General features: G+C 47.7%; 1 protein-coding gene and 1 non-coding gene across 2 annotated transcripts in view; both read right to left on the bottom strand.

Annotated features, from left to right (window-relative positions):
• LOC119384076 (prothoracicostatic peptides) overlaps positions 1-27,112 on the bottom strand; it is a 221,574-nt gene that overhangs the window by 18,769 nt on the left and 175,693 nt on the right. The window contains exon 3 of the mRNA XM_049412758.1: positions 1,949-2,083. Within this exon, the coding sequence (XP_049268715.1) occupies positions 1,961-2,083 (123 nt within the window). The 3' untranslated portion in view covers positions 1,949-1,960. The remainder of the gene's footprint in view (positions 1-1,948; positions 2,084-27,112) is intronic.
• Trnak-cuu (transfer RNA lysine (anticodon CUU)) lies at positions 11,340-11,412 on the bottom strand. Its single transcript has one exon. It is a non-coding gene; the product is annotated as a tRNA-Lys (tRNA).

The following is a 27,112-nucleotide window of genomic DNA, read 5'->3' as shown; positions in this document are numbered from 1 at the left end:
TTCACGTGGCGCGCTGTGCGATGCAAGATGGCGTCCGGAGGAGGGTCAACCCGTTTGTTAGCATAGGGACAGATAGGACGTACGGCCCGTGGCACTTTCACCGGTTGAGGTCATGAGCTGCACTGAAATGGATATGAGACCAAAATACTTTCCCAAACCATGGAAAGTGCTAAATGCTCGCCACCTAATTAATTGCCGCGGTGTGAAAGGTTATATTTCTGCTCCGTTACTTTGCATCAATGATGCTTTGCGAAATTCTGTGCGTGCTACAGAAAACTGCATGGACTAGAATTGATCATGGCCGTAACTGCACGTTTCATCGCTCTAACCATTTCGTTTCTGCTGGTCGAGCTCGAGTGTGTTGGAGGCATGCGGCGCTCAATAATATCTACAATAAGTTGCGCTACATGCAATGCAGAACAAAAACTATGCTTTTATTTTGATCTCGCTCAAGTATATTATATATTAAATACAATCAAAGTGACTAACGAGCGTGAAAAAACATTAACGCACGAGGGGCACTCGCTCCTCATGAGTTTGCAGCTGATCGTTCATCGTCGCTGTCACTGTCGGTGTATTCACAGCCTTCTCGTCCTGTGAAAAATCCTCGTCGTCAAGATAATTCCTTTCAACACCACTGCTGAAAGCAATCTGAAGAATTTCCCCCGCCGAAAGACTTCGACACTCCGCGTCACCTTTTAGAGAAACGTCTGGGCTCGGAGAACATCTTGCTCTCAAAACTTTCAGCAACAAAATCACTTTCACTGTGCTGCCGCCTATCAACAAACGTAAAAAACGAAGCGGCGCAGCGCTGGTTTTGCAACCACAGGTGAAGGACGGCGTTGGGAGCGTTCGCTCCTGATAGCCGTGAAGCGGAAGCGTCCTCGAATAACTGAAACGTCGCTCGCACAATTCATAACCGCGCTTTTCTGACAAAAGATAAAGCGCCCTATTTTAAAATATCGCCAATTTGAGATTGCTCGGTTATAGAAGAGCACATCGTGAGCCCGCGCGATTTCCCACGTACAGTGTTATGGGATTCATGCACTACAAAAACACTGACGAATGTTATGCAAGTAAAACAGGATGAGTTTGAATTGAAAAAGTCAGACGATAACATTTAACTAACCTACGTGGCTACAGAAAAACTCACGAAGCTGATATGTGCACGCTGTGGGCTATCATCGAAAGCGCGACTTGATACGTATTTTCACGAAAACTTGGCGTCTCGCAAGAACGAATCAGATTTCTCGTGTCCGGGAAGACCCGGTTTGTTCACTGATGCAGGAAATATGCAAAGACGTAGTGTTTCTTTCCTGCCAACGCGTTAACAATCGGACTAGCACAGGCGAACAAGGGAACGGCTGCCAGCGCTGCCAATTAGTGGTCTGCTGTCCCTCCTCGTGGGGACTCTCCTGATGTCCGCTTGGTGGCGTGACAGTCTATAGGCACTGCGAATTCTAGGTGACGTGAAGCGAATGAAATGGACCTGGGCCGGCCTCGCTATTGCAGAACAGAAAACCGGTGGCGCAGTTGTAGCAACGACATGGCTACCAAGGGGTGGATAACGCGGTCAAGGAAGGCAGCGATTCAGATGGAGTGACGCAATTAAGAAGTTTGCAGGAATCGCGTCACACAACATAACTGGAGATCACTGGGAGAAGCCTTCGTCCCGCAGTGCCCTTTAATATGCAGCAAATGACGATGATGATGATGAGAACAATCACGTGCTCGCTAGTTCATGCATCCGCCGACGTTTGTGCATTGGTTTAATGGCGCGAGGTATAGGACTCAATTACGCCTCGAAAGGAATGCGCAGTACATCACTCGTCAAATCTTTTTTATTTTGCTGTTCCTTTCTGGTAGCGCAGCTTCATTTCCCAATTCCGCAGGAATACACTGAAGAATATCGCTACAAAAAGGAGTGGCAATTAAAGAAAGCATTCACCTCGGCAGGGACTCAGCCCCAGTAGCCGCTGAGGTCATTCCAGTGGTTCTCGCGCAACACAGCCGGGCCAGCGGCACGAGCGCTGATGCCGTGTCCTGCGCCTTCTCCAGACTCTCCGGCACGCAGCAGCAAAGCCTGCACGCCAAAGTCAGCTATGTGTTTCTTCTGACTGCGATTGAGCCAGCGCTACCTTTAAAACGTGCTTTTAAATCATTAAGTTGTACTACGAAGTTTCATGACGTCTATTATCATTGTGAATAATAAGAATGATAAAAAGTCGCCAGGCCTGCGCCGAACACGCAGCACAGTCACAGCGAAAGCTGGAAGAGTGGCCTTTTGTGAGCTTGTTGTAAACTCTCTTGGGGCAACTAATACGAGTACACTTGGAAGGTAGCCGCTACGCCACAAATCATAACTTTTGTGAAGTAAGGAAGCACCCACTATGCCATAAATCATAATATTTGTGAAGAGCGAAGCACCCACTATACCATTATTCGTCGTTGTGCTGAGAAGCGTGGTACCCGCTATACACCTGTAAGGCATTATGTGCACTTTGTGCTGTGGCTGATGACGATGAAGGATTATGGCTGAGCTCTTTGTAATGGGTTGGATGCATTCAACGACCCACTCCTTGCGCAATTTGCATTGTCTGACGCCTGGTTGTTATTTTACTTTTATACCACGCTATATTACACTTCTTGACTTGATTCCTTGCCCAACATGACGCCTGTATAGGGTCTTTTTGCGAAGGAGTTCCGAGCACCAGCGCAGCTCTGTGGTAGAATTGCCACGCAGCGGGCCCGGGTTCAAATCCCATTCGTTCCTGGATATTTTTTTCTTACTCTCGCGATAGCGGTTACGGACACCGGTGGCGGCGGCGGAAAACTACGGCGCCAAAATCGGCTGTTGTTGTGATCTCATAGCAGCTTTCGCTGTAAAAAATTAGAGCGGCTTCGCCCTAGTGGTGCCAAGCCTCAAGGAAGCGCGTAGCTGGGCGGCCTTCTTTTGTTTTTCTTTCCACCTGTCTTTCTCTGTTTTTCTCTCATCGTTCTGTTCTAACGCGACAGCGGTAAAGAGCTCGTTTCGCAGAAATTGCGGCGTCGGTGTCGGGGTCGTTGGTTGTGAGTGAAAAAATCATCATTTTGTCTGTGACCAAAAAAAATCCAGGATGATGCAAATAAAATAAATAATAAACAAATCTTCGGGTTCGAGTGAGAATCGAACCCAGGCCGTCTGCGCGGCAAGCAGGTGTTCCACCCCAGAACCACGTAGTTTTTTTCCGTGGCGTTTACTATAATGCGTATTAGAAGTTATCACAAATGTTATGACGTAGTGGTGCATTCACTCAGCGACAATAATGGCACAAGCACTGCAAGACAAGCATTTCAAGGCTAAGAAATAAATACTGTACAAGTCCAGGAAAACAGGAAACTTTCTTCAAAACCTGTCGCACCGGGACGCTCTTAAGGATGAGCACCTCATCAAGATGGCGTGCCAGTCTGGTCTGGTGTCAAGTTCTTCATAAATGTCCTTCATATGAATAGCCAAACGAATAAAACGCATACTTGAAGCAGTGGTTGGTACTTCATTACGATCTTGCATGCGCGTTTTCCACAAACTGTGCATTCCCATAAGGAAAAACGTATCAAAGGGCACTTCATCAAAAGACGTTGGGAGAAGGTAACGTATATAGTATGTGAATAATGTTCAAATCTTTTTTTAAGAGTTCGTTGAAGGATGTCCCAAAACAGAATGACATCTTTGCAGCTAATAAAACAGTGTTATATTGTCTCTGATAAATCGCAGAGACGACAGTAAATAAAGAAACGAAAATACCTTTCCTTTGCAACCATAATTTCACTGGCAGTGTATCAGTACGGAGTTTATAAAAGATGGTTTTTGTATAGGGAGAAATATACATTTTCCGAAGTCGTTTTAGTACATCATGTCCTGGAAGATCGGAATATCATGAGCGGTAAAGCGGAGGTGGAAAAAGCATGGATATCTAATCCTTATAGTCTCCTGCGTGATACTGTGTTTAAGTGTAGTAGTAATAAGTGTAGTGTAGTAGTGTGTCGTAGTAATAGACTTTTATTCAGCCATATTCATAGGTCGAGCATTTCTACCGCCTGCGCGACCAGTCGACGCTGTTCTTCCGCTTCGGCGCGATCCAGTCGAGCCAGGTGCTGATGCAAAGGGAATGATAACAGCTGGATTGCTGAGCGGTTGGACAGTAGAAAAGGCAATGTGACAGGTCTGCATATGTAGAGGGGCAATTGGGACAGCAGGGGTCAGATCTATATTTATAAAGAAAAAGGCCACAGGGTATTCTACGGAAAACCGAAATTTGAGGAACCAGAGAGCGATGAAAACTTCCTGCAAAAAACCCCACAAGCACGGGCGAACACAGAAATTTGAAGAAACTATCAAGTCAGGTAAGGCATTAACAAATGTAATCTGCAGGAATGATCAAATTATGGGATGGAAACTGTCACGAAAAAATGAGAACCGTGAAACCATTTGCCGTAGATATAAATGAACTAATCCGAGCCCTCCCTCCCTCACTGGTCTGAATAGGTTACAGACTCGGTGCACGTTACTGGAAGGAACTCGTCCATAAGCTTTTGTTCCACATCGCATTTCCATCTTTCGGAGAGCCGAAGCTTACAATATATTAGGGGCGAAGCTCCTTAAAGCGGCACCCGTTCGTCGCGTTCGTCCCTCGTAGTGCGTAACCAGTCTTAACGCTAGTACCACATCTTGACCTCCAAGGTGGTGCCGGTGGGAGATTTCTCCTGTGCGTTGTTGAACAATAAAAAATTCGCAGCGTGCGCGTTAACTAAAAGCCGACTTCTTCTGCCTCTCATTCCCCATTAGCAGCCATTGGCATGTTCCAGTAGGAAACGTTAGTAGAAGTAGAAGTGTAAGTGTTAGCTAAAAGCCGACTTCTTCTGTCTCTCATTCCCATTAGCAGCCATTGTTTACCTCCAAGGTAGTGCCTGGTGAGATTTCTCCTGTGCGTGAGTAAACAATAAAAATTTTGTTCAAAACGCCGTTGATTGATGAAATAAACCAACGAAAGACGCCAGATGTTTTCTAAAAGCAAAACGAAAAGACGCCAGATGTTTCTAAAGCAAAGCGAAAAGACGCCAGATGTTTTCTAAAGCAATGGTTTTCTAAACAATGAAAATTCACAGCGTACATGTAAAATTAAAGTGAGCTGCAAGTCGTCATAACTCTCATCGAACCTTTAGTATAAACGCGGCCGATCTCACGTCGGTGATGATGTACTGGGCAGAATTCACGGAAGATTCACGGTTTACCGATGAACCTCCGCAGCTTCGCCCACTCATCATCATTCACTCCGTGGATATGCTGTGATTTTTTTTAGCTACAAAGCTTTAATATGTATTGCAACTCACTCATTGCGCTCGGTCTTACGTATAACGCTTTGATCGGATTTTCGTGACTTTCATGTGGTCTTCGAATTTTGAACCACTGAGACGGGACAACCTATTCAGAGCCACGCTGTTGCTGGAACTGCTTCGGAAACAACCACTATATGAATGTCATGTATTGGAAGGAGTCTCCTTAATACATGTGATATTGCGTGGCAGAAGCAATGAATCACGCCAGGCGTCAAAACATGTGAATTGCGCAACGAGTGGGTGATTTAAAGGCCCACCCATTACAAAGCGCTCAGGGATATTTAGTCATTATCATCAGCAAAAGCATCAACAATGTGAGCAGCTGCGTAGGTTCGCGTGTTGCCTTAGGGACGCGTAGTGGGCCCTTCGTTGAATCGCGAAAGGAAGAATTATGGCGTAGTGGGGACTTAACAGCTGTACTTGCAGTAGGCATTCTAGAATAGTTCGAAAGGCCCAATGTTACGTGCACACTTATTCGTTTCCTTACGGCACGGTTGACGCATGAAGCGAGAAGCGAAGCCAGTTGCGCACGGAGCCGATTACGCTGTCGCGTTCTACTCAATTGAAGGCGGAAGTCAAGCATCCTTCAAGTTTTTTCTATGTTTTTCTTGCCTCTGTTTATTTCTATTTCTTTCTTTATCTTTTTATATATTTCTTTCTCCTTCTCGTTCTTTCTTTCTTTCTTTCTTTCTTTCTTTCTTTCTTTCTTTCTTTCTTTCTTTCTTTCTTTCTTTCTTTCTTTCTTTCTTTCTTTCTTTCTTTCTTTCTCGCATCCTCTATCTCTCTTTCTTTCTTTACTTTATTTCTATTTCTCTTCCTCTCTATGCTGTGCCTTCTCTCCCCTTCTCCTTTCCATCGGCCTCACCCTCACTTCCCTTTCCCGCCCTCCTGCTATACTGAAAATACTAGGCTATGCTATGCTCTGCTAGCGTGCCTGGATAGCCGATTGGTTAGACGCTCGCCTTCGAATCGCGGTTACGAGGGTTCGAATACCGCCTCGCCAAGAAAATTTTTGCGCAAAGGATTGTTCTCCTCTTTCTTTCTATATCTTTCTTTCTCTCTCCGTACTCGCTCTGTTGGCCGTCAGAGTTATTGCATCCCACGCCGGACAAATCGGCGCACGTGTTCTGGGAGCGAAGCAGAAGCTGAAGACGACGACCAAGAGCGCGTGCCGGTTCATGGCGAAGATCATAGGCGTGCGCAGGGTTTCCCTTCAGGGGGGGGGGGGGGCGAAGGTTCGTCGCAGGCCCCCCCCCCCGTCCCAATTATGTCAATGTATGGCGCTGACATTGCGCCCCCCCCCCCCCCCCCCCGGTGAGTCGTAGTGCCCCCTCCCTGTTATGTCAATGTGTCAACTTTGCGCCCCCCCCCCCTCTTAGGCGCCCCCCCCCCCGTGCGCACGTCTATGATAACGAAAAGCTTAACAGCTCCGATGTAATAATCTCTATACCAGATTGTTTTAAAGGGTCCCTGCAGCACTTTTTGAACATGGTCAGAAAATTCTGCCGATCGGTAGTGGAGGCTCCTGCAAGCATATGAGCCAAATGTTATAGCTCAGCAGGCGGCATGGAATCTACAATTGAGTTTCAAGGTCAGCTAGAAGTCGCTCGCTGTTCTCTCGACAAATGATGCCATAAGCGCAATTTAGCTTACGACATAGATTTGGCTTATTACAATTAGCTGATTTGAGCATCGTGAGCTGCAAAGTTACCCAGGCCGCAGTGTGGTGCCGCGACGTGGTCTCGGTGCTCTTTGTGGTGCTACAATTACACACGATATGGGATTACACCAACGCGTTCGTGATCTCACTGAAGTTGTGCCGCGCGTTTAAGGAATAAAAAGAAAGTGCTCAAGGTTCTGACCTGCGCTGCCGTGTAGCTTCCTGCCGTCCTGTCACCCCCTCCGCTTCAGGACACGATCATAAAAAGCCAGAACAACTAAAGAGCTTGATATCAGAGCAAGAGCGTCGCTGCAGGCCAATTAAATCAAAGCCGTATTCTGCAAAGAAGGCCGTAGACGTGATTGTTATTCATGGCAGAAATGTTGACCACTTTAATTATTTCATGACAACTTTTTGTCTACTTTGTGTACCCTGAAATTTCGCCTGCCCTCTCCCTAATGCGAAATTAGGCCGTCGGTGGTGTGGAGCTTAGGCAGTTAGTTTAGCGGCAGAGAAAACATTGCCAACGATTCCTAGTGGAATAAATAATCTAATTTGAAGACTGATGATATGTGAAACGCCCATTCGCCCTAGGCTAGAATATGCCGCAACGGTAATCCATGTCCGCAACTTTTAGGCAGCCACCTAGCCACATAAATGTCCACAAGTTCGCTCTCTTTCCTCGCGCAATTTTCCATTGGAATGCGTTATCTGCGGAAGCAGTGAATGCTGCCTCGACGGATTCATTTATGAAACACATTGAAAGTATTAGTTTCTCCGATATAAGTGATGTATATTGAATATACATTGCTTTGAGTGCAATTCAATGGCTTACTTATATTGAAAAAATTTTTAGTTGAGTGTAGTTATGTTGTCTCACAAAAATATATATGCACTGAACATTGATGACTTTCCTGGTGTGTATTTGTTATTTATGTATTCTTTGAATTATGCCAAGCTATCCAGTGTATAACTACTTATTCCTGATTGTATTGTTTGTATTTCACTCCTGCATGGGTCCGAGGAGGGCCTGCAGTATCTGTAAATAAATAAAATAAATAAAAATAAATATTAATTTGGTGCACTTGGTTCAAAGAGCACAACGTCATTCGGTGGTCCGATTTGGGCTTTTCATGATACTCAAATCTCGCGCTCCACATAATGAAGCCTCGCTTCCTTCTCGTCGTAGGGCGCAAGCCCTTTTCACAAACTTTGTCACAATCTCTACATGGGATTTGCCAATATTTACCCCCCCCCTCCCCCATTATGTTTTGCACTTTTAGGACCATGCTCATAAGGTTAGCATTCCGTGGTGCAACGAATCATTCGCGCAGTCCTACAAACCACGTAAATCAAATGATCGAGTTTGTCTTTCAGAATTCTTAGTGGCAAAGATCATGACATTTCTGTGGCTATATTAAGCACACATTGAGGACATCTTGTTATTGTCAGCTTTTTAGTAGCTATTACGGTATAATTAGAAATACTGCACTGCTTTTGTGTATTTATATGTATATTTTTCTTGCAACATATTGCTGAAATCGGCCCCTTCGTAACTATTACTGCACAATTATAAACAGTCTACTGCTTCTTTGTATTTATAACGTTGTAATTAACAATGTAATTACCATACTTAACATTGTAATGAACAAACGTAACAAAATTACCGAGAATACAGAAGAAAATACTGAGGCTGATAGACAACGCTATAGTTCTAGCACCTAGCGACCCACTGTTTAAAAAATATAAGATAATCAAAGTGAATGACCTGTATCAATACAGACTACCACGAGAGTACTGTCTTAGCTGCAAACGCTCAAACTCTTTGTTTACGGAGATGGCGAATCTTTGCTTAAAGAAAAGGGCGTATGAAACACGAAACACAGAAATGTGGAACGTTCCTTACTTTCGTACTAATTATGGTTTTCAGATGCTTCGATGTACTCATCCGCGAATTCTAAATAATTACATGAGCAAAGGTATAGATGTGTCTCATTTAGGTGTCGCAGAATGAGCGGCCCTTTTTGTTGTATAAACTATGTAGCAATTTATTTAGGTGCAGAAGATTGTAGCAGGTTTCTGTGTTGTATAAGCTATGTATAAACCGCCTTTTCAGTTTTCTTTTATGACATGATCTTTACGTAAAACAATGTGACAGTTTAAAAAAGTTTATGATATTGTGATGCCCTTCAGCTGCTGCCATTGTTCACAAAGGGGGCGGAGGATCCCTCAAGCCGTCATTGCGGATTTTCCCTCCGGCACCTGTTACACTGTACTGTGACGAAGCTAATAAAGCAATCAATCAATTTATGCTTCTCTTACCACTAACGTCTGCAGTACCTGTTGACCCTGCATGCATAACAAATAAACGCATAATATCTCTCGCAGAGACCAGTGGTTCCTGTGCGGCAGACTGTCGAGCGGGCATGGCTGGTCTTTGTTAGCTGTAATGATACTCCTCGTTACTATTGTGAAATGACGGCTCACCACACCAAAGGACATCTTTTTGCGAGAAGACCTTGGCAGCCGAATTTATCCTCGCCTCGGGTGTCACCACTGCTTCTGTCCATTTAATATGGTAGCCTATCATGACAATCATATACTTCTTGCAGTCATCGTACTCCGTAAGTGGGCCAACTAGTTTCATACCGATCTGTTCGTCATGAGGGAGAAAAAATGAGAGAACAGACGGATATCAAACGAAGAAATATAGAATAAAGAAAGAAGAAGACCGTACACTGAAAGAGAACTGAAAAAAACACACAAAGAAGGAGAGGGAAGAGAACGGGCACGAGAGGCGACGTGGCCGGCAAGGAGAAGGAGAGAGAACGGAGCGTGCTTGGAACCGGAAGAGGCGCGGACGAACGGTGGTAGTGGAAAGGCGTTCGCCTGAGGTCCGCCAACAGAGCTCCTGGAAAAGTGCCCCAGCCTTCGCCGCAACGTACTGTGACCTGGGAGGCGCGACCAGGAGGGGAACCAGCTCGCCCCAGCGAGACCCTTCTCCTGAGGACGCGCAGATGTTCTGCGGCTCTGCTCCGTGGGCCGCGCACCAGACGACGAGCGGTACAGCCTCTGCAAGTACCTGACGCCGTGGTGACCGGCAACTACGGGTACCCGACGGTGGAGCAGACGGTCGTGCTCTGGTGAAGCAACGCACTTCGCGGACACGACAAGTCGTAGTCTCAGCACCGGAGCCGCCAAGTCAAGACCATCAACCATTGATGAAACTGTAAATATTTGTTTTTGTTTTGAGATAATGTCGACAACGGATCTTTGTTTATATAGCTGATTTTTTTTCACTACTTCTTGTGCATATACTTTAGTTGTTTCTCGCATAAAGAATTTTTGGTTGTCGTCGGTGTTCCTGTGTTGTGTTTAGCCATCTAGAGACCATTACACGATTGGAACAGATACATGGTTGGATGGAAAAGCTTCACTTCTATTGCTCAGCTGACACTAAAGAATATTTAGTGCAGGCAATAAACACTTACAATGAATTTAAACAGCCCATACCTCTAAACAAAATATCATTACTAAGATTTCTGACACTTTTCTTGCGTGGGTGCACTACTGCCTTCGGCGGAACGACAAATAAGTGTAAGAAGTGTGGGAATCGAGCGCGCCCTCCGCTTTGGAACCTCGTTCTCCAGCTAACGCTTGTGCTGGCCCCGCGCGGCTTAAGCGCCGGGAACCGTCGTTATGGCTACCGTGGCGCCGGGAACCGCCGTTATGGCTACCGTGGCTACGCTGCCAGGCCTTTTTGCTTGGTGCGAGCCATGCGTTGGTCTTCCCCGCACGAGCCACGCGTCCGGACATGTCCGAAGAATGCTCGCGCCACCACGCTAGCCTACGTCACTGCACAACGTCTGTCCTCATTGGCCGCCAGTGACAACTCCCTTCCCCATGAGCTCGCTTCTGTCTGGCGCTGGCTTGCCTGCGGGAGATGCTGTCGGGCCTGCACGAGAGGTTGACACGCTGCTTTGACAGGCGGCTGCTTCTCGTTCGTGTGCTCGACTGCTGCCCTTTGTGTGATAGTCGTAGCGCCGCTGGCAAGCGTACTCGACCGGTCTTGCGGAGTTACCCTGACGGCCCGCAAACCTGTGATTGTCGCACTGTGCTGCATATTGGGTTAATAAACCCGCGTTTTTTGACAACCTGCCTCAAGTGCCTTTTCTGCGCCGTGTCGGAGCTTCGACGAACCCGGCCGTAGCGTCTTTCTTCGCTACGGCAGTGGAGAACGTCGCGTCCCTTCCCGGTCGCCTCGTAGGGTAAGCTTCTCGTAAACGTATCTCCACATAACTGATGCCCAACGTGGGGCCCGAACCCATGACCCTGAGATTAAGAGTCTCATGCTCTACCGACTGAGCTAGCCGGGCCTCAAGCCCTTGCTGACAGCCTTTGCGCTGCAACACAGGGAGTGGGATGCCTATTTTAACGCGATAGGCTTCTCCTTGCGGTCCATGGTGAACCGTTCCACCGGGTACACACCCGCTTTCCTCAACTTCAGGAGAGAGCCGGCTAACCCCATGGACCGCGTTCTGCGGGGTGGTAGCAGGGCGCCCGCCACGAACGGTGGCCTGTCTGGCTGCGCGGCGGAACTGCGCTCACGGATGGACGCAGCCCTCGACCTGGCGCGTTCCAACCTGTCAAATGCGTGAGCTGGACAGAAGGCTCAATACGACCGGTCGCATCGGGAAGTGCAATACGATGTCGGCGATCTGGTCCTCAGGCGCAATCACGTCTTGAGTGACGCCGCCAAAGGCATCTCTGCCTCCCTGTCGGCCAAGTGGTTGGGCCCATACCGAGTGCAGACCAAAGTGTCGCCTCTGGTGCTCTGGTGTACAAGCTGGCTGACTCCAAGGGAGGCAAGTCGGCGATCCAGTTAACGTCTCCGACCTCAAACCTTTTGTTGCCCGCAGCAACGACTTGTAAGAGGGGGAGGTGGTAACCGAACCGCAGGAAAACCGTGAGAAGGCTGGCCCCAAGTCAAACCACCGTTAGAACCCCCGGAAACGCGCTTAAGCAACGTTTCTCCCACTAACAGGTAGCTGGACTTCATTACATACCATGGTAGTGAATGGAGAATAACCGCTAAGGTGCCCAGACACACGTCTGGAAGTGGTAGAAGGACCTCTTGGCAGAAAATACCCTCTCATGGGTCGTCCAAGCCTTAACCTGGCAAGCAACCCCTTTTGTTGGGCAGCACGCCTATGCGTGGGAGCACGTGCCTTTAGATTTAGCCGAAGAAGAAAAAAGAACGTTTTTTCTTGCTATCGACACGTATTCCAATTGGCTGGAAATTAAGATAATGAGTGTAAAAACCGCGGCGAAGAATGTTGAAGTAGTGCGTTCTCAGTTCGCAGCGCATGGCCTTCCGCTGGAGGTAGTGACGGACAATGGGCCGCAGTTTCAGGCAGCTGAGTTGAAGAAATAGTAGAGAAGGAAAGGCAGGGAGGTTAACCATTTTACGTAAACCCGTTTGCTACCCTAGACATTGGAACAGGGTGGGGGAGATTCAAAGACGGAGAGGAAAGAGAGAGAGAAAGACAGCACACATACACGGTCCGTCACTGTTGCGTGGTACGCGACATCACTGTCACAGACGCTTGTCCAAGTACGTTTCCTTTAAAAACCTCAGTAGCGCCTTCGTCGTCTTCAGCTGCGATGTCTTCTGTCGACGACATGTAATAATGGCTTAAATAGGCATTGGTCTATTGTCAAGGTGCGCTAGAGCGGACGCCAGGGACTTCCTCTGAACATTATGCCCCCGACAGTCGCACAGAATGCGCTGTCGCGTCTCCTCGCAACGACAATTTGCGCAAAGAGTGTTGTCTGCCATTCCAATTCGAAATGACTATGATTTCGTGAATGCCACCCCTAGCCATGAGCGATAAAGCAGAGTGACCTCTCTACGGCGCAGTCCAGATGGCATACGGAGATGCATCAAAGATGACAGGTGGTGTTGACGATTTGCCCGGTTTGTCTGACTTCTTGATGTGCGCATAGAGAGAGCGTGATCTCCTGTGCAAGTACTCGAAGTCTATTGGTATCGTAAGACCTTGCAAGTGGTATGGTCTCTTCCTGTGTGCCTTCAAGAGCTGCCCGAGTGGCATTATCGGCGTGTTCGTTCCCTACGACGGCGCAGTAACGTGGCAGCCACTGAAACGTCACGTTGTGCCCTTTCTCACGTAATGCATGGAGAAGACGTCTCTAATCTCGCATACGAGCTGTTCGTATGGTTGTAGGATTGCCTTGGAGTCGCTGAAGATTGACCATTGTCGAAGTGGTGCTCGATTGACTAAACAAAGTGCAGCGCACAGAGCAGCTAGTCCCGCTGCTGTCGATGTCATGGAGTGGTCAGTCCAAAAGCTGGTGGTAATAGCTCTTGCGGACAACCACTGCACCGGACGAACAGTGGAGGTTTGCGGAACCATCGGTATATGTGTGACACTGTCCGCATACCTCTCGTGCAAAAGAAGGAGAGACAGTTGTTTCAACACGGGCTACGACAGCATAGATTTCTTCCTGATTTCTGGTACACTGAGATGCCGAGTGGGTCAAATAAGACACCAAGGGGGCATCGATGGTTTAGATGTAGCGGTGAAGCCCGAGGGAAGGTTGTCGTTGTACTTGATGACAGCTTTAGAGAACAATGCTTGGCGCATGTCAGAAGGCAGTGTTGCAAGGTGATGACAGGGGGACGCGCAAAATGCCTGACGGGCGTTCTCAGGACTTCCATCGTAATGTGAGTTCGCATTGGATGGTCACGAGCAATCGCAGCAGTCGCCTCTGTTGACGTGCGCCTGGGCACACCAAGGCGCACTGTGAGTGCTTGAGCTCGTACTGCCGGCAGAACACGAATATTTGGCTTGCAAGTATTGCTCAGCACAGGCAGAAAATTCTCCGAAAACCGAGAAAGAGCGCTCTGTATAGTCCTAGTATTGCTTCTACTGACATCCCCCATGTCTTTCCTGCCAAGAACTTGAACAACTGGGAAATTGGTGTCAGGCGATGCTTCATGTAGGCCACGTGCGGGCTCGAACAGAGGTCTCTGTCGATGATTACCACAAGAAACCTGTGGGTTCTGACATAAGAAATGGTCCACCCGCTGATTAGATCACATAGGGCGTCACTGGTGGTATGCTGAGACTGTGTTTACACAAGTAGCTCGCTGTCAAAGTTGCTGCTCTTTGAAGCCGCGCACGTATCTCAGGACATGTGACTGCCGAAGTTCAGACACAGATGTCGTCGGCGTATACTGAAATCTTCATGGTAGTTGGCAAGTATTCAGCAAGCCCAATAAGGGCGATGTTGAATATCGTCGCGCTGAGAACTCCTCCTTGAGGAAAGCCAGGTATAGCATCGCCTAGCTGGGCCATCGTGAGATAACACAAGAATGAGCTTGAGGCCAGGTAACTTTCAATTCACACACACACACACACACACACACACACACACACACACACACACACACACACACACACACACACACACACACACACACCCACACACACACACACACACACACACCACACACGCACACACACACACACACACACAACACACACACACCACACACACACACACACACACACACACACGCACACACACACACACACACACACACACACACACAACACACACACGCACAAAATCTCGACCGCCTAGGCCAACCGTCAGGAGAGCATAGAGAATGGCCTCATGCAATATGTTATCGTATTCGCCTTTCACATCTAAGAACAAAGCGGCAGATAGCCGCTTACGGGAACTGCTGTGGTGAGCTCACAAAACGATATCAACTACACTGGCGATGGAAGAGCGCTCACTTCGGAAACCAGCCATGGAGTTCGCATAAGTGTTGTAGTGTTCAAGACACCACTTCAGGTGGCGAAGGATCATCCGTTCCATTATCTTTCCTACACAACGGTATTGGGCGGCACGAGGCGTATTAGAGTGGGGATTTGCCATGCTTCAAGACGAGCACCAAGCGGCTCACTTCCCCTTCGTCAGGAACATCGCCCTCCTGCCATGAGGAGTTGTAAAGGCTCAACAATTATCTCCTTGCACATTCTCCGAGATTGCACAAGGCTCAATATCTATACCACCTGGACCCGGAGATGTAGAACACCTGCAGAGAGCTAGTGCCGCCTCGAGCTCCTCCATTGTAAAAGGAAGGTCCATGCGGCACTCACGAGAATGAGAGACGTCACCTCGAGCTGGAGAATCTGGACAAGTCGCTTGGTTGGCGATCCGCGCAAAAATGTGTTCTGCAACATCGATGTCTTGCTGCCCTTGAAAGAGCGCGAGCGCTTTGAATGAAAAACGCTGTTCTGGAAGGCAACGCAGATCTTGCACCGTTTTTCAAATGTGAGAAAGTGGCTTGCGGGGATCTAATGTCTGGCAAAATGCGTCGATAGCGTCGAACGTTCCGACGCTAATCTATCCATGCGATGCTGAATCTTCTTTTGCATCCTCCTGGCTGCCGTAAGTTCGTGGATTGATTTCGTGCGCCGATATCGACGCTCCGCCCGGCGTCGGAGTTGTCGAAGTTGCTCCAACTCTCTGTCGAAGTCGTTTCGCGTGGAAGATATCGCCATCGCGAGAATGGCGTTTTCTGCGCATTGTACTCGTAATTGTTCGCTCCAACCCATACCGTTGGCTCTCGCTGCAAGTATCTTCCATATCAGATTTGAAGGTGGTGCATTGAATCGTTCTAATGGTCTTCCGTGGACCAGATCTAGACAAGCCCTTGATGTTAGATAGATGGGAATGTGATCACTCCCGTGTGTCTCAACATCTGGAAACCACTCGACATATCTGGCGAGAGAGTTGGAGACCAAAGCAAGATCGAGGCAACTGCCGTATGTCACACCTCGAAGAAAAGTGGTGCCAACATCGTTCAGCAGAGTATCTCCATAGTTGTAGGCGATGCTTGCTAATCTTCGTCCTCTTGCATTTGTCCTTGTACTTCCCCATGCCGGGTGGGGCGCATTGAAATCGCCTATGATGACCCATGGCGCAGGAAAAACACTGAAGATATCCGCTAATGTTTTCTTGCGATATATGGACACTCTCGGCTGGTTTTTGCCGTCGCCTTCGTCCGGCGCACTCATGTCTCGTATATGTATATGTATGTTATACATGTAAAAGCCACAAAGAAAAATAATTCAGATTTTTTTCCCGAAGCGCGGAATCGAACAGGCGACCTCTCGCTCGGCAGCGCGCGGCGTTAGACGGCTAGGCCACGGGATGTACGTCTTTCAGCATGCTAACGGCGAGCTATTTGTAGTATACACCATGTACTTCAGCGTGCTTTCTTGGTCATTAGCGAGATGGCGCGAAGTATGCAAGGGCGCGCTATAAAGGTCGTCGCCCCACTCGTTGCGATGCGCGCGCGCCTCTAGTGCACTTCGCCCTACAGGGCGTGGTCGCCTGCGCGCGCGAATATCTCGGCGGGAGGGGGAGGGATTATATGTCTTGTGCTTTCCCCGAGATGTCCGCGCTGAAGTAACAGAGCGTACGGAGGTCACTTCGCTCACTGCAGCGGCCGCGTTTTCGAGAGGAGCGCGCTGTTCAAACAGAAATAAGTAACAACTGTGACAGTTGTTAGTTCGCGCTCGTCCTGTGTATACCTGTGCGTTCGTTTCATGCGTCCTTTATGTTTGAGCAGCGCGCTTTAAGTGTCCAGCTGTGATACTTCATAGTTCGTGCTCGTCCTATGTGTGTTCCTTTCGTGCGTCCTTTGCGCTTGAGCAACGCGCTGGAAATTTCGTGCTGCTTTCCGTTCTTCGCGTTACATCCCAGTTTGTCGCTATTGCATTCATTGCTTTGCCGTCGCGGCGAAAATGTGACTTTTCTAAAATCTAAATTTCTTGAAGGCTATATATACAACCCTATGAGAGTAAACTTCAGTTTGTTCTTTTTAACAAAGATGCATACATATTGAGTGTCAGAGTGAGGCACAATCGGTTGCAAAACATAGGCAAGTTCCCGACGAACAAAAACGATGACTGACATTGCTGCATGCACCATTTGTTAAAGACATGAGAGCTTCGTAGCATATAAATACCTATAAAATACCTATAAATTTTATAAAACGGCAGGAAGGGGAAGTTGGAAGCTTGCGATGAAAAAATCTGTAAAGAGGGTGGGTGCGGTTTACGGATTGTTTCATCTACAAATTTCATGTTATTTGACATGCATTTTTACAGTGCAAAATGTGCGTTTTTAATTGGTGTTTCATGTGGGAGGTAGTAGCCGAATACTGCACCAGTGTGGCCAGTGCTTCTCTGGTGACGAAGTGCATTGCCAGCGGTGGTCACCGGTAAGGCCGCACCCCAGGCCTCTTTTTATGCAGTTCCATCATCTCGCTGATTTGGAAAACTTGGGTGGGAAATTACACGGCACCGGGATCCGAACCACGGACCTCTTGCGTGTCAGGCTGATGCTCTACCTCTACGCCATCGTTGCATCCCTTAATGACCACTGGTTACTGAGCAACAGACTACATTTCAAGAGAAAGCACACGCGCGAGGGGGAGACAGAAAATTAGGTGGGCAGATCAGGTTAAGAAGCGCGCGAGTATAGCTTGGCCGCAGCAAGCACAGGACCAGGTTGATTGGCCGATCATGGCCTTTTGCCCTGCAGTGAGCGCAGTAAAGCTGATGATGATGATGTGCTAAAACGGCTGCCAGGGCGAGTTGGTTCACGATTAAGATAGATTTACCAGCGCAAAAAAGGTGGAACATTTAGGAAGGACACAGACATACAGCGCTGTGTATGTGTGTCCTTCTTAAATGTTACGTCTGTTTTTTTTGCGCTGGTAAATATATCTTATTGATGATGTGCGTTTTCGTACAACACCCACCGCTTGTGATGCTATCTTTCAAAAAATAGTCTTATAAAAGACAATCTGAAGCTTTAATTGAAAGCTACCACATACCTTGATGGATACAGCACTGAAGGCACAAATACCTGGAATCATTGCGGGGCTGCTCTGCAATTTAATTGCTTCAATTTAACGCTAATATGCCAGAGTTTCGATTCCGCGTGCACACCGTGCACTATACAATAATGTTTCCATTTTTTTTTGGATAGGAGATAGAATATTCTACATTGCTAAGGAACGTAGGAGGCAGTTTTAATGAAGCGGTCGGTTTTATATTTGAAAGAAAGAAAAGAGCATGGCCAAACAAGAAATGCGCAATTTAAAACCCTATGTAAAGGCAACAAACCATTTCCTAAATTTCGGCGCATACAGGATCGGCATTATAGTTGTTCCACTTTTGAGGTGCTAGAACTCTCTGGAGACGCTCACGTTATTTTGTCTTGGGGCGCGACGGTGTCGAACGGCAGCAGAAATATTGGCCATGACTGGTCGGGAGCGAGCGTCTCAAGTTTGTAATTGCGAGCAAGAGAAACACTCTTCATAACAGTGGTCGCCAGGAACGCTGTTTTTGCACAGTGAAAAGCATGCTGTGAAAGATATAATAGACAATCTCGCTCAGGCGACGCTTTTCATTGGCAATTTTGTCGTGCAAAAGCGATCTCATTGCTCTCATCGCGAAGCGCCAGAAACACCTCCCGCCGTACCCGGTGAGCCCAGTGTTACAGTACGCAATGTTCAACGTTATTGTATGAGTTAGGCAACCCAAATACCGACCGTGTAGTTAGCGCAATTCATGAAACGGGTCATTTCTTTAATATTAATAATAATAATGTTTTATTCTGGCATGTGTACAAGACAGTTACATGCCACCGAGATGAGGCAAAAGGAAACAGACGAAACTGTTTCCTGACTAGGCCTACATCCAGGCTCGTGAACAAAAAAAAAAGAAAACAAGGATAGTAGTAAGGCAAGCGAAAGACATCCAGTACAACAAAATTACTGTTGCTGTTAGTACAGCACAACGGACTGTTTCCAATTGCACTTTTGTTTTCAAACAGCTGGTCTTGCTGAAGAGTGCCAGATCGCCGGAGTCAATGTGGCTATCGCGATGAGAGACCCACTTGCGCTGGTGGCATAACTTCCACACAACTTCTTTCCTCGTTTGTACGCGGACAACAAACTATTTCACAACGCACCGTTGTCTGCGTTAATTTCTGTTCGACAAATACACACTACCTCGTGAAAGCGCGCTCGGGCTCGCTTACAGGCTCCGATGTGCACCTGCTGCGACCGAGCGACACCATCGCTTTTTGCATGTGCAGGAAGACGTGAAATGGACGCCAGGAAAGCAGAACACTAGAAACGGCAAGAAAATTCGGCGGTCCTTCCTGTACCGGAGAAATGGGGGCAAGCGAAACTTTCCTTTCGCACTGCGGAATGCGCCCTTCAACGTGAGCGTTCATTTTTTATTATAGGTAGCGGCCGTCCCCGGAACGCTGTTTTCGGTTTAATTGGCATGGCGTCTTTCATGTTATTTCCAGCGTTCGTCGACCTCTAGAGCGGCCCAACGAAAGGACCATCACAGGATCACGGAAACGCGGAAATATAGTAGGAATTCATTTTCTCGATGTCGGAATTTTCCTGAAATGTCCAATTCCTGATATTGACCTTACACGTTGTCCAGCAGATCGCTTTTAGTCCGCCAACACGAAATATCGCACTGACAGCGCCCGTAGCAGGTGTAATGCTCACCACTTGTTTTTTGCATCGTTGGTAGAATGCGCTCGTATGCTTCGATTCAGTTTACATTTAGCAAGCGTGGCCGCGTGCGTGGCGTAGTCAGTACTCTGCCGCCGTCATTTTGTGTTCACGTACAATTCTAGTTCCTAGAACAGATTAGCAGTGCGGTTTTCTGGGCCAGTTGGTACATAATGACAGCATGAAGGGTTCCGGCAAGTTACGACGCGAGCACAAGAACAGAGACCAGCCTTTGTCCTGTTCTTGGCCTCGCGTCGTAGCATCTTTATCTTTGCCTACAACAGATGATTCAATCAAATTGCGACAGGTTTCCGCTTATTCGCCGATTAGTCTAACCAATGTAGACGACAAAATCTTGACGAAAATGAATGCAGCAGGTTCCAGGGCGTACTAAAAAAGTCACAGTTTCGCCGCAACGGCGAAGCAATGAATGCGATAGCAATAAATTAGAATGTAACGCGAAGAACGGAAAGCAGTTCGAAATTGCCAGCGCGTCGCTCGAGCACAAAGGAAGCACGAAAAGAACGCACAAAGGATGAGCGCGAACCAATGCGTCACGGCTCGACACTTGAAGCACACTGCTCAAACATAAAGCAGGACGCACGAAACGAACGAACAGGTACACACAGGACGAGCGCCAACTAATTGTAACAGTTGTTACTTATTTCTGTTTGAACAGCGCGCTCCTTTCGCAAACGCGGCCGCTGCAGCGAGCGAAGTGACCTTCGTACCCCCCGCTCCACCCCACCAGCCGCCCCCTTCTTTCCTCGAGATAAGTGCACGAAGGCGACCACGCCCTGTAGGGCGAAGAGCAACGGCGTTCGCAGGAGCGGGGCGACGATCTTTAAAGCGCGCCACGCGTGCACATCGCGCCATCTATGTGGTGACTAAGAAAGCGTGCTGAAGCAAATGGTGTATATAAATAGCTTGCCGTTAGCAGGCTGGAAGTCGGCAATGTTCGTGGCCTAACCGTCTAACGCCACGCGCTGCGAAGCGAGAGGTCGCCCGTTCGATTCCGCGCGTCGGAAAGTTTTTCTGAATTATTTTTCTTTGTATATATATATATATATATATATATATATATATATATATATATATATATATATATATATATATATCAACATATACATATACGGTGCATGACGACGGCGGCGACGGGGATGGCAAAAATCAGCAGAGACTGTCATATAATTGCTATCGCAATAGAAGAATAGGCCCGCATCAAACATGAAGTGCAGAGGCACCTTTACGAATATTCATAAAGCGACGCGCGTATTAGAATACAGCGATATCATGAACTCTACGGTCGCAGTGCTTCAGGTTGATTTTGAAGAAGCCTTCGATCGTGTGCCGAATGACTTGCTCATAGTGCGTGTGAACGTCGCTAAAGTTATAACAGAAGCCGTCGAGATGGCATATACGCGATGTACTGCTCGTCTGGTTGTTAACAAAGTGTTAGGAAATTCTGTAGAGGTGAAATTAACTTTATTTGGTCCTGGAAAACCCCGATCAGACAACCCCCAAAGGAGGGTCCGCCGCAGTTGCTGGCCGCGCCCACGCCGGTACTGGAAGACCATGGCCCTCCGCACGTTCGCAGGCCTACTGGACTGCCGACAGCTGGACTGAGAGATCGCGGCTTTTGAGAGGCCTCTCCCAGTCCTGTTCTGTGCTGAACGTTGCGCTAAGTAACGCTGGACACTGCCAGAGGACGTGACCAAGTGTGCAATTATCCGCCCCACAGCTAGGGCATCCTGGAGTTATGCCTTCAGCAAAGTGGCTAAACGTGCTGCGAGACGGGAAGGAACCTGCCTGCAGCATCCGGAGAGCCGACGACTGCGGCCTAGTAAGCTTGGAATGCGGGAGGGGATATCTCCGCCTTGACAGTTGATAGTGAGACGTAACTTCATGGAAGGTGACAAGTGGATCCCTGAAGCTCTCCGCGAGCCCGCCTCCGCACCCGCCCGGACCGCGGCGGCATGTGATTTCTCGCGCACGGTTAGGGGCAAGTTCGTTGATGTTGGGAACTGTTGGATGAGCCCCTGAGCCGATGTGGGCCGGGAACCAGGTAACTGTGTGAAAGCTTACTACACCCTTCAAAGTGAGAACAGCGGTAGCCTCTCTTGAGACCATCGCCGAAGCAAAGGCCCGGACGGCAGCCCTGGAGTCAGTGAATATCTCAGGACGCGAAGGATCCTTCATCGCTAGAGCTATCGCTACATGCTCTGCTACGGAGGTAGACACCTTCCTAACGGAAGCTGAGTTGAGTACGCGACCGCGATGATCAACAACCACGGTCGCAAATCTCTGCGCGGCATCGACAAAAGTCACATTTCTCGGGGATTTAGCTGTGCAGTCAAGCAGAGACTTGGCCCGTGCCCTTCGCTGGCCAACATTGTACTGCGGATGGACGTTACGCGGCAAAGATGTCACCTCGTATATACCCTACATTGTTTCTGATAAAAAGATATTCTGTACTGCACTGCCCGTATGATGGCTAAGGTGCGTGAAAAGTGTATAGAATTGCAGCTATATCTATAGCGTAGTAGCGCAGAAACACAACAAAGGACAAGAAGGGACATTTGTTGTCCTTTGTTGTGTTTCCGCGCTATTACGCTGTAGATCATGCAGTACCAACTAGTCCGATCTGCCACCCTTCCAAGAATTGCAGCGCTCTGTATACGTCAAGGGTGGCCGCCATCTCCTCTCCTTTTCTGCATGTTCATTGAAAGCTATTGCCTAATTACATTAAGTAGCAACGCAATTACAGGCATCAGGCTTCATGCATCTGAAGTGCGCCCATATAATGGCCTATGCTGATGACATAACGATTTTTTGTACAAACCTCGAAAGAATTGCAGATGCTGTTAACATCGCAAGACGCTTTTGTAATAGGGATGGTAAAATCGATGAACGATTAATCGATTAAAGGCGCACCGTTAATCGATTAATCGTAATCGATTCCCGCCTTTCAGTTAATCGAATTAGTCGATTAAAACTCTTCGATTAATCGATTACAGCAACAACCCCCTCCCCCCCAACACCGCCCCTTGGCCGGTGCGCATGAGTGCGAGGCGAGCGATGCCGAGACGCAGAAGTTGAGCCGAGCTATACTCTTTTTCACTACAGCGCATATTCGTACGCTAGCAGAACGAGCCCAAAGCCGCCGGCGGCCCTATCCTATAAAGGCAGAAATGAACTCGCCCTGGTCTCCGTCGCCTACAGCGTCTACCTCCAAGCCCTGCCCAAGGCTTCAAGCCCTGGCAGGAGGCGGCCCCACCCCGACGAGGCAGATATGCACTTGACCGCTTCTCATCGCTCACAGCCTACTGCATTCACCTCCTCTCACGCCCCTTATATCGTGCGCTGGTTAACTGTCGGCAAATTGCACGCGATGCTTGCTTGCTATATTGCGTTATTATTACATTTTGTTGTGTACACTGTTTTCTTTGTCATGTCATAATGGCGAGCAATCGCAAGAGGAGCACGGTGTGGACGTTGTTCACAGAAGATTTAAAAAAAAAACGCCAGGCCTGCGCTAAAACCGCAGCACAGTCACAGCGAAAGCTGGAAGAGCGGCATTTCTAGAGCCCGTTAAGCTCTCTTGGGGCTACAATACAGGTACACTAGAAAGGTACCCACTACGCCATAAACCACAATTTTTGTGAAGTTGAGAAGCACCTACTAAGTCATTATTCGTCATTCTGCGGAGAAGCGAGGCACCAGCTACACGTCTGCAAGGCATTATGTGCACTTTGTTGACGCGACGACTGATGACGATGAAGAATTATGGCTCAGCCCTTTGTAATGGGTTGGAATCTTTAAACGGCCCACCAGTTATGTAATTTGCATTGGGTGACGCCCGGTCGCTATTTCCCTCTCCCGTCATGCTGTATAACATACGTTGAAGTGGAAGAGAGACGGAGTGGGGGGGGGGGGGGGGCGAAGAACTTTACTGAGACCCCGAGGAAATGTATCATGTGCTTATGGGCTTCCTTGGCAACCAATACAAGTGCACTTGCGAGGAACCCACTACGCTATAAATCATTGTAATTTCACTAAGACCACGAGGAAGTGGACCATGCGCTTATGGGCTTCCTTGGCAACCAATACAAGTGCACTTGCGAGGAACCCACTACGCTATAAATCATTGTAATTTTTGAGAATTAGGGCAGCAGGCACTGTGCCATTTTTCGTCATTCTACGGAGAGCGTTGGTACCTGCTAAACGCATGTAAGGCATTATGCGCACTTTGTTGATGCTGTGCCTGATGACGATGAAGAATTATGGCAGAGCGCTTTCTAATGGGTTCAAAGCATTCAACAACCTACTCGTTGCGCAATTCGCATTGTGTGACGCCTGGTTACAGAATTCGCGTTGTGCGACGCTTGGTGCTTATTTTACTCTTCCACCACGCTATATTGCATATGCTAATGTGGTTCTTTCCCGACATGAAGCCTGTATAGGACCTTTTTGCAACGCACTTTCAAGCACCGGCATGGCTCAGAAGTTGAATACTGGGCTCCACGCAGAGGGCCCAGGTTCGAACCTCGTTCTATCCTGCAATTTTTTTTCTTATTTCGTTTTTTTTTTCTTATTTCGAGCGATACTGGTTACGGACACAGGCGGCGGCGGCGGCGGACAATTACGGCGCCAAAAACGGCCGGTGAAATGATCTCATAACAGCTTTCGCTGTGAAACGACCACTGCGATGTGTGATACAGGTGGCAAGCATTACTCGAAGCCAGCGACGGACACTGTTTAGATATCACCTGCTTCTCGCCCACTTTATTAATGTGCCAAAGAGTCATCCTCCAAAGAAAAATGACCATGAGCAAAATTACAAGGTTGAAGACCCTGTTCTCGAAGGCACGAATCCGCCTCTTGGGATAAATTATCGGTATCTTGCTACATAGCCAAGATCTTTTGTGTAACTTATCTTGAAAATCAGGTCGCTCTTCTATTACATATAAGCGATTTTTATGTTTCAAAATGTTGGGCTGTTATAAATTCGTATTCGCTCAAAAAGCTGCGTCCTCTTCGCAGGACGTCTTCCTTGGTCCCTGTGTTTTCAGCGCTATGGCTTTATTGAATGAAAGCAGCAAGGCGGTGCGCCAACGCTCAGCGGCGAAGTTTATTGTTTTCTGTAGATTTCAGGCGTGCTAATGCATCGTCTAGCTCTTAAGTTTATTTGTGTTCGTTTTCGGCTCCGCGCTGTTTCATCGTGTTTCATCGCACAAACTCCGCTCTCCTTGACTTTGATAAACTAGTGATTTTGTTCGCCTGCAGTATCTATGGAAACTTTCTTGGGTATTTTATTTAACTCTCAGGTCTACCATGGTCGCTCAGTGGTTACGACGCTCGGCTGCTGACCCGAAGGAAGCGGGTTCGAACCCGGCCGTGGCGGTCGCATTTCGATGGAGGCAGAATGGTAGAGACCCATGTACTGTGCAATGTAGTCAACGTTAAAGAGCACCAGATTGCCAATATTTCCGGAGCGCTCCATTCCGGCGTCCCTCATAATCATATCGTGGTTTTTGGACGTAAAACCCCACATATTATTAGTATAACTCTCAGGTTTTATTTGTTTTTTTTTCTTGTTTAACTGCACTATACAGTGGTCCAAGAGGTGCCACATTGTAATATGCGTTGTTTATTTCTTGACTGGTTCTTATTGCCATTATATTTTACTCCTGAGCAAATAAAAGATTTTTGTTTACCAATGAATGAAAGAGAGAAAATATATTAGAAGGCAGGGAGAGCGGCCTGAGCGAGTACAACCAGGCCTCCTGCACTGCGCTGGGGAAAGAGCAACGGGGGAAAATAGTGATGAAGTATGATGATGAAGTGGGATAATATTGTTTATTATACTATATATACCAACTAGCACAAATGTCCGCCTGATAGCGTATATATACCCTTTTCATGATTGTAAAGCTAGCTTTCCTGCGATGCCGTTAACCCAGTTCATAGCAGTTACTCTAGCCACTTCCGCAAACAGCGTGTTCAAGCGCAGCTTGCTTGCGCTATGACGCGGAAAATGTAGACTCAGCTCTATTTAAATAAACACACATAATAGACAAGCCCCAGCCCGTGCAACTACGACCTCGTCTCCACTTGAAGCACAACAGGTGCCGCCTTTAGTTCGGCGAGTATGCAGCGCAAGGAAGCGCGCTCGTGAATTATGAAAATGGTCTAACAGACCCGGGAGAAATACAGCTTTCAACTAATGCTCGCACTCCCACGTCAGCCAGCCTATAGAGGCCCCCATGTACTGCTGTTACGCGAAAGGACAGTCGCGAAATACAATGTGTTGTAATGAGAACTAACAGACAAAAAAGCCAAGGAAAGTATAGGGGATGTTATTTGTAGCAACTACGATGTAAATGTGATAAAAGTAAAGTGGACGAAAAGGAAACTTGCCGCTGGCAGGTACCGAACCTGCGACCTTCGAATAACACGTCCGTTGATCTACCAACTGAGCTGCAGCGGCGGTCATCCCCTAGTCCACTGTATACATGGAGTATATATGCTTTTCGTTGGTCTTAACAAAGAAAAACGAGCCCTTAAAGTTCTACTTTTTTCGTTTTTATGTTCTAATGTCTGATACATGACACGCTGACAGTTCGGCCTCCACGGTGGTCTAGTGGTTACGGGGATCGACTGCTGGCGCGAAGGTCGCCGGAACGAATCCTGGCCGCGGCAGCCGCTTTTTCGGTGGAAGCGAAAATGCTTGAGGGGCGTGCACTTAGATTTAAGTGCACATTTAAGAACCTCAGGTGGTCGAAGTTTCCGGAGCCCTCCGAAACGGGGTCTCTCATAATCATATCCTGGTTTTGGGACGTAAGACACCAGATGATGATGATGATAATAATAATAATAATAATAATAATAATAATAATAATAATAATAATAATAATAATAATAATAATAATAATAATAATAATAATAATAATAATAAAGCTGGTGTGTTTCAGGCCAGTATGTGGCTGTGCCATGCATCTCGCATGGGTGACCTCAAAAAAGCGCTTGTGTGTGTCGCATTCTCCTGTCTTTCGTCCCAGAAGTCCGCGCTATTTAGCTGCTCAAAAAAGAGATTGCGTCAGTCTGCAATTGTAGTATTATCGAAGGCTTCCACAATATCTAACGTACAAACGGAGAAAAGATTGCGTCCCTACGAGTGCAAGCGTCTTATTTGCTTCCTCTTCCTCCTCGTCTCTGCTTTCCCTTTCGCGGGATTTTGCCAGGCTGCATCTTTCCGGTGCGTCTTTTCGACCAGAGTGGCAACCGACAACGCCTCCGATTTCGGTGCGCTCGAGGAGGCAGGCTTCGAGGAAATACGACCTGCGGCGGAATCGTCCATGGATGATGGCCACAGATCCTTCAATCCGTGACATCACCCAAATACGACGGGCCCCCTGTAACCATTGGGC

This window comes from Rhipicephalus sanguineus, chromosome 2, assembly GCF_013339695.2.
Source record: "Rhipicephalus sanguineus isolate Rsan-2018 chromosome 2, BIME_Rsan_1.4, whole genome shotgun sequence".
NCBI classification, from domain to species: domain Eukaryota; kingdom Metazoa; phylum Arthropoda; class Arachnida; order Ixodida; family Ixodidae; genus Rhipicephalus; species Rhipicephalus sanguineus.
This window is presented reverse-complemented; position numbering and strand designations above follow the sequence as displayed.